Consider the following 19,595-nt stretch of genomic DNA (forward strand, 5'->3'; position numbering starts at 1 on the left):
ATGCTGCCCTGGAGAATTGGATTCTATCCCTGTCTCTGCAACAGAGTTCCTATGAAATGTGAATCAAGTCACTTAAACCAAACCTTTCACTAACTGTATTTTCCTCATTTTACGGATACCTGACTTGAGACCCTGGGGTCTGATTTGCAGAATGCTGAGTTGCTCACAGTTTCAACTGAAATTAATGGGACTGTGCTTGAATATATACAAGTGCTATATAATGCCAAGTACTCTGAAAAATCAGGCTCTAGGTATATTAAATTGGACACTCCAAATTGGTGGACATTTTTTACCTTAATCTCCATGCGTCTATTCCCTATCTGTAAAATGGGGATAATACAACTACCCCACCTTACAAGCGTTTGGTGAAAATTAATTAATTAATGTTTTTGAAGTATTCAGATACTGTAGTAATGAGTACCATAGTAAAGCCTCTGAGGAAATTAATATTTCTTATCTTCCTTGTAATAAATCAGACATCTTGAAAAATGAATATAAAACAAAATATTGAATATCTGCTTGTTAATTGAGCACTGTCTACTCTGTGCATTGAATGAGGCAGGACTCCTGTGGGGAATAATACTGTGTGAGCATGTAATTAAAGAGTGTATTATAATGCAGACACACAAGGGGCTACATTAAAGTTGCACAGGCATAATCGTCTACTTAAGGTAGTTATATGGCCCTCATCCCTACTTCATGGGGGTATAGTGAATGAGGAAAGTGCTGTTATCCACACTGTGCAGTTGAGGAGCACAGGCACAGACAAACTAAATGACTTGTCCAAGATCACACACGGTGTCTTTGGCATAGTGAGAAATCAAATACTGTATGGGTCTCTAAGTCCTAGGCTAGCACCCTAACCACAGGACCATCCTTCCTGTCGTATTCAAATATAGCACTGAAACCAAATCCTTCTTTGTGGTTAATTAACTATGGTGACTATATTTAAATTACTATAAATATGTTCCCCCCAAAAAGTTAAAGTCCAAAAAAATCCCACATCATGTTTTGCTTGAAATAATCAACCCCCATAGTAAAATAACTGCTGTATTTATTATGATCCCTTCATTAGTATGATGCAAATTAGCATTTTTTCTAGGTAGGTGTGTGTATGTGTGTGTATAATATTAAAAAAAATCACAAACAAGTGGGACTACCAATGGTTACATTTTGCTTTAATAAAATTTGCTAGCAAGTCTTACCTTCTCCTCATAAGGTAGCACTAGAACTTTCATAACATATTAGTTATTATTGTGATCGATTGGCAATATACCGAATGAACCATATGGAGTTAAGGTAAACTTTATAGAGTTAAGTTAAACTTTATTGTATTAGATCTAACACCTTGGGGTACATTGTATTAAAAATGCAATTTAGTATGTAGAGTTGCGGCATTGTATATCCTCCTGTAGTAGGGAGGGGAAATACTAATGTACTTCCTCCATTATCAACCCTTTGAAACCACCCTCCTTGGGGAGAAATGCATATGCTAGTTCCAACTGGAGTCTCCAAGGAGCAACAGTCAAAAAAAGGATTTCTGGATAAAATCCTGCGGTTTAACGTGCCTCGGGGCCTTCTTACTGTTCCAGCAAATGGACAGGTCCATGGAGGGCCCCAATACTTAGGGGAGGTTTGGAAGTACTAGGCCTACTGGGGCCTCATAACACTGAGTGCTTGTTGTGAGCTGAAACTCTGATGAACTTATAACCACAAGGATTCCCCTAGGTTAAAAGATTGCACTTGCCAAATCCATAGCAGAAAATTGGGTTGACTTCTGGTAAGCTTATTAGCACGCCTTGTCAGTTTTTTATTGTTTTTAATCTGTTTTCTCTGTAGTGCTTTGTACCTTACAAATTAAGAAAGTTTGCTTAGAAAGAGTTGTGTGGAACTTATATCTGTAGCAATTACACTGTTATCTTTCTCTGAAGGGAAAGGAAGCAGGTATTCTAGGGCAAGCTGTGTGTGCTGGGAAGACACAGTGAAGGAATGGGAACTCTCCAGCCTGGGAAAGCACAGAGTCAGAAGGGAGAGAGAGATGCATGTCTCCACCTAAGAGAGGCAACAGCTAGGGAGCTGAAAGCCAAGAGTAGGTGCCCATGGTGAACCATCCATGGGAAATACAGGTTCAGTTGCCCTGAACTGTGACAATTACAAAATCATTCAAATAAGCAGGTATAGCCAGCTTGCTGAGAAATAAAGCTTGTTCCTAAATTATCACTTTCAGTAGCTACACATTGGTGCCACACAGATCTTGATAGTGATAACCTAGTTCCGGATCTGAGGGTTTTAAATATTGTACTGAAATCCCTGTGTGGTGTAGTTAGTGAGCTAGCAATTCAGATTGCAGGTCTCTGAAATAGTATGGCATTTATTTAGAGGTTTTAAAATTAGTTGTGGAAAACTGATATTAGCTAAGAGAAGTTTAAACTACATCTATTAACATGTTCTCTGTATATATATATAGTCTCCCCACTGTATTTTCCACTGAATGCATCCGATGAAGTCAGCAGTAGCTTACGAAAGCTTATGCTCAAATAAATTTTTTAGTCTCTAAGGTACCACAAGTACTCCTTTTCCTTTTGCGGATACAGACTAACACAGCTGCTACTCTGAAATCTATTAACACTGTGCCTTTCAGAAACTTAATCCTTTTTATGATATCTTGAGGATTATAAAAGAAAATTAGACATATAATAGCATTAATGGAAAAAAAATGTTTGTCTTAGCAAAACAAGGACACCTTGCTCACTCTTCTGCTAAATCAGTCATACGCTAGAGAAATAGACCAGTTAAAGATGAAAGAGCTATCATAAATCATCTTGAAGCCAAACTGTTATTAAATATGTCAAGAAATGAAGCCTACTGACTTGATAAAGGTGATATTTCAGATTTACTCTTCAGCTATTATTTTCACTTTCTTGTTTCTCAGAACAGGAACACATTTAAAGAAATAAAGACAGGGATGGGGTGAGTGAGGGATAAAAGAAGAAAAATAAGCATACTGCAATCCTTGTCTGGCTTCCTCTTGAAGTGAACAGATTCAGAATATTTATTGTATTTGTCCTGTCGAGGAATTTTACCAAATAAACAATATTGGATAAAATCTTCAAAAGTGCCTAAGTGATTCATGGCCTAAATCTCATTTTCAGAAGAGACTTAGGCCTTTTCTACACTATATAGTTTTGTTGACAAAATAGTGTACACACTGAAATGCTCCTCCCACTGATGTAACTCCCCTGCTATGCTGACATAATGTAGGAGCCCAAGTCTCATTTCAAGTCAAAGGGGATTTGATTGCTAAGTGCCTAGATCATTTTTTAAAATGGAGCTGAGGCTCCTAAGTCATGCAGACACCATTGAAGATGTTATCTTTTATTTTTGTATGGCTCACCTACAGAGAAAGGTACATATTGAAATACTTTCTAGTATTTCAATATGTAGTCTGCCCTATCTATTTGTGGAATGACCTAATCCTAGTTTGTTTATCTACTAACCTACTCCCATTCAAACCTCTCCGTGTATTTACAATTTGGAGGAAAGGGGAAAAAATCTGTGTTATCCCACTTTTCTATTTCTTTAACATTTAGAATGTTGTTTATTAGACTGTAATCTCTATAGGGCAAGGACTGTCTTTATTTTTTGTCATGTCCAGTACAAGACAAATGAATAATTAAACACCTTGTTTTCTGAGACAGAGAAGCAGACTCAGAATGGCCAAGATTTCCAAAAGTGATTAGTGATTTTAAGTGCTTTGATTTTGGATGCCCTGTTTGAGACTCTTTGAAGGGACCTGATTTCCAAAACACAGGGTGCTCAGCACTTTCTGGAAAATCAGGCTCATCCAAGGTGTCTTAATTTGTGCACCCAGTAACTGAGACACCCAAAACCACGTAATCAATTCTGAAAATCTTGGCTCTGTGTCCTGCATGTAGAAATGCTCTTTTATGAGCAACCATGTCTGTGGAGTTTATAGGGAGAAGAAAATGTCTTGGTGGGGACAACAACAAAAAAAATCTGGGACTTTAGGGATAAATGATTATGTCTTGGGCAGATGTGCCACAGAGGCTCTCAGAGCTCATGTACTTTAATAACCTAAAGCTGTTTTAACCTAGAAGATGGTCACTCTTTATTCTTCTTTCCTCATGTCTATGGTTTGTTGTCTTGTTTGTGACTTCCTGGATTTGGATTCAGTGATACTGCTTTTCATAGAGAGACCTCAAAGGGATAGTAGTCATTGAAAGGAGTGGAAATAGGGTTCCAAACAAGCACTGGTAACTTGGCATCTGATCTTTCTGTGTTATCTATTAGGAAAGTTAAGTAACCTCAGACCTGACAAACTCACTACACCAAAGACATGATTTACAGGGTATTTATCCATAAAGAGTAACATGAAAGGTATCCACAGAAACCGTATAACTTATCAAGATTCATGATTATTCGGAGATGCATATATGGGTAATATTCAAGTCATAAGGTGTTTATATTGGAGTAGTAATTAGTCACGAGGAGATGAGGTGTCTTGGTGATGGCCTATTTAGTCAAAGGGGAATTGACACTCTGTCCTGTTTGGCCTGTGATTCAGTGCAAGGCTCAATTGTTCAGCCTTGTGGAATACTAAGATTTGGTATGGGAAACCACCAGAGGCAACAACAAGCAACTGAAACCAAAGTTAAAGGTAAAAAAGAAAGTTTACAACAAGACAGGATTTCTTCCTATCTGTGAATAGAAAAAAAATCTGTTTTCAGTATAACACGGGTGGGAGAAGCACTCTGGGTCCATTCACTGAGGAGACACCTGGTGGAGTGTGGGGAGGAGGTATCATGAACATTTGAATCCTGGTTCCTGTGAAGCCAGACAGCTCTGCAACAGACTGAACTTTGGGGTGGGAGGACCTACTTTATTATATTGGAAAGGTAACTATTGATAAGTGTAGATCCAGTTTGCATTTTGCTATTTCGTGTTGTATCCAGTTGCGTCCATCACTTTCTCTCATTTCTAGTTATTTTTTTCTTAAATAAACCTACTTCTGTTTTCTTGTAAGTGTTCACAAGTGCCGTGTGGTTCACGGGAGTAGTGGTATAAGGTGAAACAGGTAAACTGGGGTACACTGTACCTTTGGGGGCAGAGGATTTGGAATTTCTGTGAGTAGCCAGTAGCAGTGGCTGGATATCACAGGAGAATAATTCAAAGGGACTCGGGGATAGTGGTGTCCCTATTGTTAACCTGTGAGGTGACGTCAGGGATGCCATAGCCTAGAGGAGAGTGCTCGAGTGGCTGTAAGGCTGGTGGACCTATCTGTCGTCCAGCTACCACAAGAAAGATTCCCTCTCTCTAGAGTCAGGATTAACAAGGTGATTCACAGTCCTGGGTATCCCAAGAACCCTAACATCCCTATTTTACAAATAGGGAACTGTGGCAAATAAGAGTAAGGGCTTGTCTGCGGTAAAACTCCATGTAGATACTGCTGGCATGAATTAAAAATAGTATGAATTAGGTGCCTTTTAATGTGTGCCAGCAAGGTCTGTGTTGGGCAGTTAGAGTGCAGCACATTCTATAAATCACACCCCTCTAATGTACTTTATCGTGTCATGAGGACAAGCCCTAAGTGACTTGCCCAAGGTCACACAGGAATTCAGTGGCAGAACAGGCAATTAAATCCAGATTTCCAGAGCCCCTGCCTAGTGTCCTAACCATTGGACCATCTTCTAGTCATTTTTTCTTTGAGAGCCACAGGGATACATTTTTTCTACTGGGGATGATTTAGCAGTATGCAGGGGGGGAAAAGACCAACTCTCTCATAAGCAGGGGAATCACTGAAGGAAACATATCAAAAAGCAGAAAAAGAGGCACCCAAATCATTTTCTGCCAGTTTCTTTCTTTCAGCAGTTGCTTTACAATGGAAGTGTGAAAGACACAATTGAAAATCTGAAGGTTTCAGGTTTTGCTAATGTAATCCAACTCATTGTCTTCCCTTAATTATCCCAGCACAAATTTTCCTTTAATAGCTTGCAGGGTAATTTTCACATAAGATGTAGCAGGACAAGCATATAATTTGTTGACACCTGTGAGCAGAGGAATATTTCATTGCTGATACATGCTTCTTACCACCTATAAAAAGAAAAGGAGTACTTGTGGCACCTTAGAGACTAACCAATTTATTTGAGCATAAGCTTTCGTGAGCTACAGCTCACTTCATCCGATGAAGTGAGCTGTAGCTCACGAAAGCTTATGCTCAAATAAATTGGTTAGTCTCTAAGGTGCCACAAGTACTCCTTTTCTTTTTGTAAATACAGACTAACACAGCTGTTACTCTGAAACCTGTCATTACCTCCTATAGTTTACCTGTGAGAGTCAAGATTCTCCTGACTGAAAATATACCTGAATTTTCATTCTGACAGGTAGTGCTAACCTTCCTTCCCCTCTGTCTTCCCCTCTGTCCTCCCCTCCACCCCCACCCCACAATAAAAATCAGTCCAATACTGTTCAGTTCCATGAGCATGCCAGTGGTTTTGGAAGGTTTTTATATCCTAAGGTATTTCATACTTAGAAGCAGCCTGCTACAGACAATTTTTAAAAGTTCCCTTCTCTGGTAGACTAGTAGAACTGCCTTGAGTAGTGGCATCTTTACAGAAAAATCTTACAAAGCTGAGGTGAGGAAGTGGTTGAGCCCATTCAATCTGTATTGCTCAGTCTGTTCATTTCTTACCAGTGTTCTGGGCTTGGACAACAACTACACACACAGAGTATTAAAGAAAGAGAATGAGGAGGGAATTTTCCCTGTTATCTCCTTGTAGCATGGAGTAGGCTTCTGCACATTGCTGGGACAGCTCCATTGACTTCAGAGCTTTATACCAGGGGTGGATTTGGAACGATCTGCCGCATGCAGCTTGTCTGCAGGTTTAATAAGAAATTAGACCACTCGTGCTTTCTGAAATAAATTCTACTGGCCTAAAAATTATGGCACATAGGAATCTATCCATCAAAGTGGAATTAGCAATGATGCACATGAGAATTCTTGCAATTTCACCAGATGGACCAACATCCTGGTCCTGATATTCCAGTTTTCTCACAGGGCAAATTCCAACTTGGTGAGTGTTTTGGCTTTACAAGCATTACAAGACTGAGCACTCTGAGCATTATAAATTAAGGGGAGGACTACTTACATATAAACAGATTCTCCCCTTGATAATACAAGCACCAATTCCGTTTAAGTCTGTGAGATATGTGCATGTATCTGAATGCAGAATGTGGCCCAAAGGAATAAAAAATGAGATATGTAAAAATAGAAAGATATCCTTTCAGGACTAGATGGTTGCGCGCACACACTCTCTCAGTACAACTTTGTCTCCCTCCCCACACATTTCTTTTTATTTTTCAGACTTAAAAAATAAGTTCAGAGTTATGGAATTTTATAACTTTTTGATTTGATCTTAATCGTTAGGCCAGGTCATCCACTAGCTTCAATCTGTGTAAGTACACTGGCTACAATGGAGCTATGCTGATTTATATCAGCTGAGAATCTGGCCTTTAATTTTATTAGACTTTCCCCAGCAATGTAAATACATACAGAACACAGTATAAATGATGTGCAACATCAACCATGCATAGCTGATAGAACCACAATGAAAAACGTCAAGTGACTACATATGTCTTTTACCTTTATAAATCACAACCTCAAATGCCTTTCAAACACAAAACAGAGTTTCCAAAGAAGGAAGTAGGTAGAAGGGGTGATAAGAAAGTGTCTGCAGCTTCTGACTTGACAAAGCATAAACGAGAAGGTTACAATCTCCCTTAACTATCTCATTTTACATTATACTCTATGTCCTAAAATGGTTTCTAAAATGAGGTTTGAAAGGAAATTGTACACTAATGGAGAGGCAACTGGAAAGCAACACCATGTGTTGCATTAATTGAATTAATAACATTTGTTGGTATTCTCTATATATTTTACTCAGATTCTTCAAGGAAAGTTAATAATGCCAGATATTTAGTGCTAACACATGCTAGAAGAATACAATTTGTGCTATTCAAGCAAATTCAGTGAGTATGAGAATGAGTCAGTACTTAAAATCATAAAGTCTATTTCTCCAATTTAATGCCACTGGAGGAGAATGTGAGGATTGGGACAGATGTTGATAACTGTATTCTCACTTTGATCAGCATTGTACAAAATTAACTCTCCTCTTATCAAGGTGATGTTAATAAAAACCTTTCAACCCATCAAACGATGCCCTCCTGCCAGAGAACACAGATTTGTTTTTAATGTAGATAACCACTAGTTTTCCATGGTTAAAACCCCTAAAATTCTCGAATTAAAAGAAACATAAAAATCTACATTTTTTGTGATTAAAATGAAACGTTGAACTTTGCTTTCCCTAGCCATAATATGTATAGGTATTAGTTGAACAGTGTTTTATTGATATACAGTAGAACCCCATTTACCCGAGCCTCTGGCTCTCCATATTAACTGAGCCCCAGTGGCCTGGGGCTGACTGTCTGAGCCTGATAATGTAAGATGGCTAAATGGAATTCTGCTGTATGAGTTCAGAGATGTCTGAAATGGGTAAGGAAAATGTTATTCTCGTAAGGCAGATAACTTGCAGTGAGTGAAGCTACCAGTTTTTATCTTTACATTAAATGTAAAAACTAAAGATTTTTCCTGTAAAAGCTGAAATTCTGCATTTTTCCATGGTTTTTCTGTGGCAAACAAATTTCTAGGCTCCCTTTTTATGAATTTAGTAGGGGAAAGCCTGGATACATAGCTTTTTAGCCTTCATTTTTAATACAATTTGGTATTTATTTAAGTTCACAAGGAGTTTTTTTGGTTGTTTTTTGTCCTATTCAAAGGATGAAATAATTACATATTTTAAATAGATATGCTAGCAGTAGTTAAGATATAGACCATTCAAACTCCATTACTTTATAATGGATAATACAGGGGTCAGCAGATTAGGTGACTTTCCAATAGAAGAAAGTGAAAAAATAGTTATGTTTTAGGTGGAGATAAAATAGGGCGGGGGGCATCTGTCACTCAGGTGCTATCCCCAGCTTCCAGTTATTACAAATGGTATTGTGCATGGGGCCATACGAGATGACTTATGGGTGATTGGATCTGAACCATAATCAGTGAAGTAAAACTTAATCATATTGCCTTAGCTCATAAGTATAGAAGTTTCAGACACCAGTGCTCAAGGTATTGCTCCAGCAGTGCTGACTCAGTTTGATGCGAGCCTTAAAAAAAGGCAACTGATAGAAATATTGTTTTCGTGTACTTGCTGGTACCATGACAGAGTTGAAGAAGCTCACTGACTGGAGGGAGATCCCTATGGAACTCAAGCAGATCAGTTATGATGTGGTAACCCACAGCAGAATAAGTATGAGTTGGCTAAACTTGTGCACAGAACATTACAGCAGCCAGGGAGGAGTTTTTTCTAGACCAGTACTAACAGCATACAGATGCATTACATCGTGTTATATGACATGCTATATTAAATATTATTTTACATGATATTGTGTGTTTGTGTATATTTTTCAGCTACACTCCAATTCTGACAAAGGTGATGGATCAGTCAAGTATATCCTTACGGGAGAAGGGGCTGGAACTATATTTATTATTGATGACACTACGGGAGACATCCATTCAACCAAAAGCCTAGATCGAGAGCAGAAAACACACTATGTGCTGCATGCTCAGGCTATTGACAGACGGACAAACAAGCCACTCGAGCCTGAATCTGAGTTCATTATCAAAGTGCAGGACATCAATGACAATGCACCAAAATTTACAGATGGACCTTACATTGTTACTGTACCAGAGATGTCTGAAATGGGTAAGGAAGATACGTTATTCTTGTAAGGCAGCTAAATTTTAATTAGTGAAGCTACCAGTTCCTGTTTCACAGAGTTATAATAAAGCATTTTCTTTTTCATCAGTTATACACAAAGGTCAACAAAAGCTGGAAGGTTGTAGTAATAACAAGGCAGCAAGATTTCAAATTGAACATCACATGTTAGTTTTCTTTATCTGCCTGTCCATAGTTCACTCATACAATACATTATGCATGTCAGCAGAAGAGGAAATCGCAGTGCTATTCTTAAATACTTCAATAGTTTTGCACTCCTGGGTAACTGCACTTTGGGAAAAAAAGTTACATTCTTACATTTCTGTACAACTACACTGTTTACTTTATTTTCAGAGGCATTTGACTGTGTAAATAATCTATGCAATTTATGGAAAGAATAAAATAAATGAAAGGAAAAGTAAATCTCCAGTTTATTTTAGACCACAGCCTCACAGGTTCATCTTCAGTTATTTTTTATAATGTAAGATAAAGTGTAGCTCAGCTTTGTATTACCCTATGACAGTTTTACCTTAGGTATTAATCATATGTCCATGCATTTTGCTGCTGCTTGATCAGTGCTATATTTAAAGCAGCAGCAACATGCTAGCAGTTCCTGTTACTTATTGGTTCCTCAATAATATCATTGATTTAGATTTTTTTTTTTGGCACAGTGCTAGATATATTTCTTTTCTCATGCAGGATGGACAGATCCAAAAATATTTTTGTTTAGAAAGCTCAGCTATTGTAAACAGTTTTCCTCCTGAAGCCTGCTGCCTTGTATCGCTAACGGGTGATTGGGGACAGTTACCCACACTAGTTCTAAAAGAGAACAGCAGGAAGTCCAAGACAAAAATAACCCTCTGGAGTCGATTTACATAAAACATATAATTTGTTCACTTCTACTGACTCTTTCTTTCTTAAGTCAGCAGGTGTCTAGCTGAACTTTTGCAAAGTGGAGTTTATAAATGCCAACAGGAAAAAATATCAAAGTGAACTGAGTTACTGGCCTCTCATAAAAAAGTGATTATTTGAATTATATGTTTGGAGAGAAAGGCTGGTATGATTGAATCTTGATGGTTTATCATCATTCAGTCACACTGAATTATGATGATGGCTCATCATAATGGGCCAGATGCAGCAAAAAAATAATCAGGGGTGCTTTGTACGAGTCAGGAAAACAGAGATAAAAAGGTTTTATTTTTAATGAGAGGTAATTTGAGGACATTTAAAAGCTTAGGTATGGAGAGCTTGCTTTGGGCTGGGAGTCCTTTGTTTGTTCATTCTCTGGCTCACTGGCATTTAAGATGTAGAGTGGGGGGTGGGCATCACCTGCCATCATTACTGTGAGCCAGCTGACATATAGGTCTCTTGGGTTCATCAAGTTTGTGATTCTAACCTTGCTGTGGGAGTGGTCCAGGCACATAGCTAGCCCCTTCACATTTTCCTTCAACACATGCATGTAGTAAAATACAGCATATAACATATTAGCTTGTGTGTTGGTCACACCATTGTAGGTAGCACCAAACTGTTAAATCATGTTCCTGAAATATTCAACAGCCAAAGCCAGGATTGTAGCAGTTTGAAAACTTGAGACTGATTCTCCTCTCCCTTTACATTGATGTAAAACAGCCATTACACCACTGATGTAAATGGACTTACACTGGTGTAAGAGAGAGGTGAATTAGCCCCATTGGTTAAATACAGTTCTTTCCCATCTACCTTGCAAGACCAGATTATTTTAACTGTCCAGCCCAGCACAGTAACTATCATAATGTAGAAGGATCTAAATCTCTCCCTCCATCCCCTTCTTTTCTCCTGTTTCTAATGCTTTTAGCTCCATCCCCATTTCTCGCTTCCCTACTGTTTCATTCCTCCTTAGGTCACGGAACAATCCCCTTGTTATATCCCCTTGGTTCTCTTCTCCCCCTTCCCCACTCATTCTCTTCTCCTCAGATTTTCTTTCACCCTCACTATGCAATAGAATCCCAACTTCTGTCTTGCTCAGCGTCTCTAACCCCCCTCACCATGTTTCTCTTCCACAGATTATCTGATATATTCTGTAAATCTCCATTTGTTTCTCTCCCCAATTCTTTCCCCTTTCTAAAAGTCTCTCCCTTACCCCCACCCCTTAGAAGTACCCTTCTCTCTTCCTAATAGCTGAATGTCCAAGCCTTTGGTCAGTCTTCCCCTTGGTGTCTTTCTGCCCCCGAGTGTTCTTGATTCTTTCTTTTGGTCTCCTGCTAACTTTTGGTCACCTTCTTTCCACCCCTTCCTGGGGTCTCTGTCTCTATCTCAACTCCCAGCCTTGATTCCATGAGTCTTTCCCCCATACTTGGAATCTCTCCCTCAGCCCCTTCTCCTTCCACTACCTTGCTTTCAGCTTAAAGCACATTATCTACCTTTTCTCCCAGCTCCAGATATCACCATAAATCCTCTCTAGCTGCTCTGCTCTTTTTATCAGCCACTCTAACTGGCCAGTCTTTGAACTAAGATAGCTCTTCAGGTGACTGATAAGAGGCTTTCTAACTGGCTTGATATCATTTAAAACAAAAGGTGCAACACTACTTTGCTTACAGTTGTTTGTTCCTGTCTGAATCCATGACTCCTTCATGGATACTGACTACTTAATTGATCTATTGTTTCTGCCCTGGAGCTAGCAAGATTTTTGTCCACACGGAGATACTGATAAGTAGAGATCCACATGTTTTATTTTAATGCTTTGAATCCATATCTGCTATGCCCGACAACCAAAATATATTAATTCTCCCCCACCCCCAGGAAGAAGTATAATTCCTGGAAGTAATGTCTCAAAGGCTTGGTCTACACTACAAACTTAGGTTGACATAAGCCATGTTAAGTCAATCTAATAATGTATGGGTCTACACTACTGAGTCCTTTCTGCTGACCTAAGTAGCCTGGGAAGTCGACTTCTGTACTCCTCCGCGAGAGGGGGAGCGCTTGATTCAATATCCATGGGTCGGCATGGGGATATAGACTCTGTTGTGTAATTCGAATGAATTGGCCTCCAGGAGGTGTCCCACAATGCTCCACTGTGACTGCTCTGGAAAGCACTTTCAACTCCGCTGCACATCAGCCAGTTACACAGGAAACAGCTGCTCCCCTGTTAAAGCCCCTGGAACTTTTGAATTTTCATTTCCTGTTTGAGCAGCATGGAGAGCATGCTGGCATAGCTGATGATGGAGACTCCAGGCTGAAAATGCACTCCAGCATGGAGTACACAGGAGGTGGTGGATCTTATTGCTGTGTGGGGAGAAAAGTCTGTGCAGGCAGAGCTCCGATCCAGCAGAAGAAATGTTGGCATCTATGCCAAGATTGGGGGAGAAGGGCTATACCAGGGACATGCAGCAGTGCCATGTGAAAATAAAGGGGCTTCGGCAAGTGTACCAGAAGACAGGGGAAACGAAAAGTCGTTCTGGTTCTGCCCCACAGACATGCCACTTTTATGAGAAGCTGCATGCAATTCTCGGTGTGCACCCCACCACTACCCCAAAACGCTCTGTGAATACCTCCCAGGAGCCCCGGGCACCCTTGAGCAACAACAAGGAGGACGTTGTTGAGGAGGAGGAGGAAGAGAATGGAGACTCAAGGCTGAAAACGCACTCCAGCATGGAGTACCCAGGAGGTGGTGGATCTTATTGCTGTGTGGGAAGAAAAGTCTCTGCAGGCTGAACTCCGATCCAGCAGAAGAAATGTTGGCATCTATGCCAAGATTGTGGGAGAAGGGCAGGCAAATGGAGGATCAACTCTCCTCAACAGCCAAGAACAGTTTTTAACCCTGGAGCCCATCACTTCACAGGATCAGTTGGCGTCAGAGTATGATGCTGGGGAAGGCAACTCTAGTGAGTACACATTTCCAATCAAACTCTAAGAGTTACATTCTATTATTTTTAATGTTTAATCTGAACAAAAAAGTATGTGTAGTGGGTATCGGTGGCCACTCCAGCTTCGCAGAGAGTGCCTTCTGAAAAATACTATTTATGTGCATAGGGATGGCCTGGGAATCCTCCATGGAGATCTCTAGGAAGCTTTCATGAAGGTATTCTGCAATCCTTTGCAGAAGGTTTCTGGGAAGGGCTTCCTTGTTTTGTCCACCATGGTAGGACACTTTTCTGTGCCACTCCATTATTAACTCTGCTGGCATCATTGCAGCACACAGCATTGCAGCATCTGCTTCTTTGCCATCTATGTTACCCTCAGGAGAGTGATATCACATAGGGTCACTTGGGAGAAACGGGGGGAGTTTTCAATGCTAGCCCTTATACCGCAAACAATTCAACAAGTAAGCCACCCCCTCTCTGGTGAAATCTGGGTCACACAACCACACTTTCCCAAATGTGCAATGGTTGCAGTTGGAAGGGATCACCGTGCATTGCAAGCAGCATTGAAAAAAAGAGGGTGGCAGCTTCCTGGTTGTCTCCTTCCCCCCGGTGCTGCTTTTGTTAAAAACCAAACTATTTCAGGGGCTTTACCCTGGTGCCTGTCCTCAAGCACCATCCAGGTTCCTGGGGAAAGGGGGCTTTTCTCAAGTTCCAACCTGTGATCCCAAGGATGTCTTCACAAAAGCAGCAGCACAAGACCTCTCGCCCATAACTTGTGGCCTTATTCTCCATGGCTGGAGCAGCAAACTGACTCTTGCAATAGTCAGTGGCTATTGACTCATTATTGAAAAATAATTGAAAAAATTAACCTTGCACCAGAAACAATGTATGAACTGTCAATGCTACCCTTGTACTTTGCATTCCTTGCAGCTGAAGCTTTGTCTATCCTCCACACCGGGACACAGACTTTCCCAGATTAGAAGGTGGAAAAAGAAGACTCGGGAGGACATGTTCAATGAGTTCAAGAGTGACAAGATGGAGCTCAGAGCATAGAGATCACACTATCTGGGAACCTGGGTATAGTCAGGGAGTACAGGTGAGCATGCATGGAACAAGAGCATGTCATGCAGGAAGAGATGCTGCGGATTATGAAGGAGCAATCAGACATGTTGAAGTGTCTGCTTGAGGCTCAAAATAGATCAGCTGGATGCTGGAGTCCCTCTGCAGTCTATGATGAACATGCTGCCATCATCACCCAGTTCTACATCCTCCTCCCACAAATGTCCTGTGAGGCAGAGGCTGGGAAAGTCTGTTATCCCTTGCACTCAACACCAGGGGAGGGTACCAGGACCAGAAGGCACCCATTTTGACACCTTTGATTGTTATTGCAGTGCTTCTGTAAGCAAGCTTTCCTTGTTTCTCCTCCCATAGTGTTATCAGCCCTTTTGCCCCAGATTATCTTACTTTTCTTTGCTGTCTCTTTGTGTTTGTGTGCATAATAAAACTTAACTGATTGAGGAGAAAGGGCTCTTTATTTATTGAACACAAAGTGGTTGGTGGGGGTGGAGTATACAGGGGAGAAAATGCAAATCGTGGGGACATTTTGGTAAGGAACAGCACAGATACGTGTCACATTACTCTGGCTCATTGCTGAAATTTGTTTTCAAAACCTTACTGAGATGTAGAGACCCTCAATGTGCTCTTCTTATTGCCCTGGTGTTTGGCTGCTCAAAATTGGATGCCAGGCGATCTGCCTTAACCCTCCACCCCTGCAGAAACTTTCCCCCCTTTCTTTCACAGATACTATGGAGCACACAGCAGGCAGCAATAACAGTGGAGATATTGCTTTCACTGAGGTTTAACCTAGTATGCAAACAATGCCAGCAACCTTTTAAACGTCCAAAGGCACATCCCACCACCATTCTGTCTTTGCTCAGCCTATGGTTGAACCGGTCCTTACTGCTGTCTAGGCTGCCTGTATATGGCTCCATGAGCCATGGGAGCAAAGGGTAGGCTGGATCATGGCTGGCATTTCAACATCAAAAATTATTATTTTGCAGTCTAGAAAGAAAGTCCCTGCTTGCAGCTTTCTGAACAGACCTGTGTTTCTAAAGATGAGCACGTCATGCATCTTGTATGACCATCCAACGTTCATGTTGGTGAAATGGCCTCTGTGGTCCACCAGCGCTTGCAACACCATTGAAAAGTATCCCTTTCAGTTTACGTACTCTTTGGTGGTATGGTGCCAAGATAGGGACATGTGTTCCATCTATCATCCCTCCGCAATTAGGGAACCCCATCATGGCAAAACCATCCACTATGTCCTGCATGTTGCCCAGAGTCACTACCCTTCTTAGCAGAAGTCTGTTGATGGCCCTGCAAGCTTGGATCGCTAGATTTACCCACTCCAAATTGATGCCCTTCTGACCGATAGCAGTCTGATGTTGCAAGCTTCCACAGAGCTATCGGCACTCATTTCTCTACTGTCAGAGCAATTCTCATTTTAGGGTTGGGGAAAGCTCTTCACACAGTTCCTGGAAAGTGGCCTTACACATTCAAGAGTTCTGCAGCCACTGCTCGTCATCCCATAACTGCATAACAATGTGGTCCCGCCAGTCAGTGCTCGTTTTCTGGGCCCAGAAATGGTGCTCAACTGTGTCAAGGTGTTGTGTGACTGTCGCCAGCAACTGAGAATTGCTCCGCACTATGTCTTCCAGCAGGGCTGCTTGCGTGGCAGCACATTGTTCTGTGCAGCCGCTCCTGTATCGGCTGTGTAAATACTGCAGGATAAGGTGTGAGGTGTTGTAATGCTGACAACTACAGTGTACAGCTGAGTGGGGTCTATGCTTATCGTGCTATGGCAACCATGTGGGTAACCCAGGCTTACAAAAAAAGGCTCGAAAAAGGCTTGGTTTGTTTGCCGTTGATTTCAGGGAAGGGGGAGTTAAGTGCATCATGGGAGGCTAATGCCATGTTCCCATACCACCTGCGCCAATGTTTTAGTCCCATAAGGCATTGCAAGTCCAACCCAAAATTTCACTTGGCTACATGCTCTGTGGGATAGCTACCAACAGTGCAGTGCTCTGTGTGTCGATGCAAAGTGAAGATGCACTCCGCCGACACAATGAGCGTAGAATGGAAATGCAAGATCAACTTGCTTAAATCAGAAGCTCGATGTGGACTTAGATGAAGTTGACTTAACTTTTTAGTGTAGACATGGCCTTAGAGGCCTTTTCTGCAGATGGTATTACAACAGTGAGAGTGTTATTTCTTCATGTACACTATTGATGTCAGGGAATGCTGCTGTCATGAAAAATACAGCAGATCTGCATGAAGTCTCTCCACTTGTCTTTGGTTTGTTGCTGCAGTGTCACATCACAACTATAGAAACAGCACAGCAATTTTTGTATGTTTTTGGGTTAATTATTATTTTTTAGTCTTATAGTTGCTAGCTTATATTCATTCCTTGCAATACCTTCCAGTCATCTGTAATCAGACTACACGCCAGTTACTTCTGCCAGTTCTGCCTCCAATAAGACAACTTTCTATGAAAAAAACTCACCCAGTTTTACTCCTCCCTTTTTTTCAAATTCTACACTCTCGAATAGGGTATTACTTGTAATTAAGCTCATGATTCTCTGTCTCTTCAGCAGTCACTTTATTATCTACATAGTGAAAAGGTTGGTAGAGAACAGATCGATGTTGTCCTCAAAGTCAAGAGCACATAAAGTAATGATTTCTTCTTCTTATCTGTAGTAGTTCACTTCTTATTGTCCTCTCACTAGTCACTCCAGGGTAGAGCTTGTTTGATTCTTCTATAGATAACAAACCTCATTTCATATCAGTCTGAATTCCTGGCTTTAATTCACAGCCACATTACAAATTATGTATCCTGATCTTCAGCTTTTAGGGATTACTTAGACTCTTCCAGGCTATTTTAGGACAACATTTTGGGTAATAAATCAGTGTGTTTTATTTTAACCCAGAAACATCAACATCTAGCTTGTGTGGAGAAAAATATATTTTTTTTTCTGTTGATGGGCTGTGTCTGAGATGATTGTTAAAGTGTGTTTTATTTTAACCCAGATCTTAAACACACTGGGTTATTTTAACCCAGTGTGTTTTATTTTAACCCAGAAACATCAACATCTAGCTTGTGTGGAGAAAAACATATTTTTTTTTCTGTTGATGGGCTGTGTCTGAGATGATTGTTAAAGAATATATTCTAAGAAACTTCCCTGTGGTTCAGAGTTAGTGTTACATCTCACCATTTACTGTAATCAGTCTTGATGCTTTCATTGCAGGTTTTTGATCATTCTTTTCTTTAACATTTATTGATTTTTTTCCCACCTCGTCACACTTTTTGAAAAGTCATTGTATATTGTGCACAATTTGTTTTCTTGTCAGTCTTTCCAGTGATACCTGATCAAAGTCTGTTATTGCTTTTTGTAGATTTTTTTTTTTGGTCTCTTTATCTCCCCATCACCACCTTCAATTGATGGATAGATTCATCCCATGTGGATTGGATCCACTTTCATGACAAGTTTGCCATTTTAACCTTCAGCTGGGATGCTATAAACAGCTGAACTTCTTACCTTTATTTTAGTATTTGTTAAAGGTGTTTCACCAGTAGCTATTCTTGTGCTTGTTGTGATATCTGAATTTGTTGTTTTGCCATTCAATGTACTTTCCTTGGTTCTTGAATTCTACATTACAGTAGATTTGGTGGTAATGCTTTATGAATCTCTTCTCTCTCTCTCTTCTCCCCACCTCCCCCAGTCTTTCTCATTGTCATTACCAAGAATAAATTTGTGAGCATCTAGAGGAAAATAGGGTGATAAGTAATAGCCAGCTTAGATTTGTCAAGAACAAATCATGCTGAACCAACCTAATTTCCTTCTTTGACCTGGTTATTGGCCTGGTAGATAGAGGGGAAGTGGTAGACAGAATATGTCTTGATACTAGAAAGGCTTCCGACACAGTCCTACATGACATTCTCATAAGCAAACTAGGGAAATGTGGTCTAGATGAAATTATCATAAGTTTGGTGAAGAACTAGTTGAAAGAATAATACTCCAAGAATAGTTATTATTGGTTTGCTGTCAAACTGAGGTGGGGAGGGAAGTATCCACTGGAGTCCTGCAGGAGTCTATCCTGGGTCCTGGTACTATTCAATATTTTCATTCATGATTGGGAATGGAGTGCACAGTATGCTTATGAAATTTGTGGATGGCACCAAGCTGGAAAGAGTTGCAAGCACTTCAGAGGACAAGAATAGTATTCAAGCAACCTTAATAAATTGGACAATTGGTCTGAAATCAATAAGATTAAATTAAATATTGAAAAGTACTACACTTTAGTAAGAAAAAATCAAATGTATACAAAATAGCGAATAGCTGGCTAGGCAGTAGTATGGCAGAAAAGGATCTGGAGTTAGAGTGGATCATAAATTGAATATGAGCTGACAATGTGATGATGTTGTGAAAAAGGCTAATGTTCTGGGATTTATTCACAGGAGTGTTGTATTTAAGACATGGGAGGTAATTGTGCTGCTCTACCTGGCACTGCTGTAAGGCCTCAACTGGAGTATTGTGCCCAGTGTTGTGTGCCACACTTTAAGAAACATGTGGACAAAATGGAGAGAGTTCAGAGGAGAGCTATAAAAAATGACAAAAGATTTAGGAAACCAGACCTATTAGGTATGTTTGGTCTTGAGACAAGACTGAGGGGGACATAACAGTTTAGCATTATATAAAGTGTATGGTGATCAATTGCTCTCTGTGTCCACTGCAACTAGGACAAGACGTAATCTGCAGCAAGGGAGAATTACATTAGATATTAGGAAAACCTTCTCAAGTATAAGGATTGTTAGGTAATGGAATAGGTTACCTAGGGATGTTGTGGGATT

General features: G+C 40.4%; 1 protein-coding gene across 7 annotated transcripts in view; it reads left to right on the forward strand.

The window, feature by feature from the left end:
• Nucleotides 1–19,595, forward strand: part of CDH18 (cadherin 18) — an 840,354-nt gene that overhangs the window by 635,874 nt on the left and 184,885 nt on the right. For 6 of the 7 annotated variants that reach the window (XM_037893304.2, XM_037893305.2, XM_043540230.1 and 3 more), the window contains one exon: nt 9,542–9,836. In XM_037893304.2, the coding sequence (XP_037749232.1) occupies nt 9,542–9,836 (295 nt within the window). Of the gene's footprint in view, nt 1–8,560; nt 8,570–9,541; nt 9,837–19,595 lie in introns of those variants that run through there. The other variant, XM_043540235.1, reaches the window with a different exon arrangement.

Source organism: Chelonia mydas, chromosome 2, assembly GCF_015237465.2.
Source record: "Chelonia mydas isolate rCheMyd1 chromosome 2, rCheMyd1.pri.v2, whole genome shotgun sequence".
Lineage (NCBI taxonomy): Eukaryota > Metazoa > Chordata > Testudines > Cheloniidae > Chelonia > Chelonia mydas.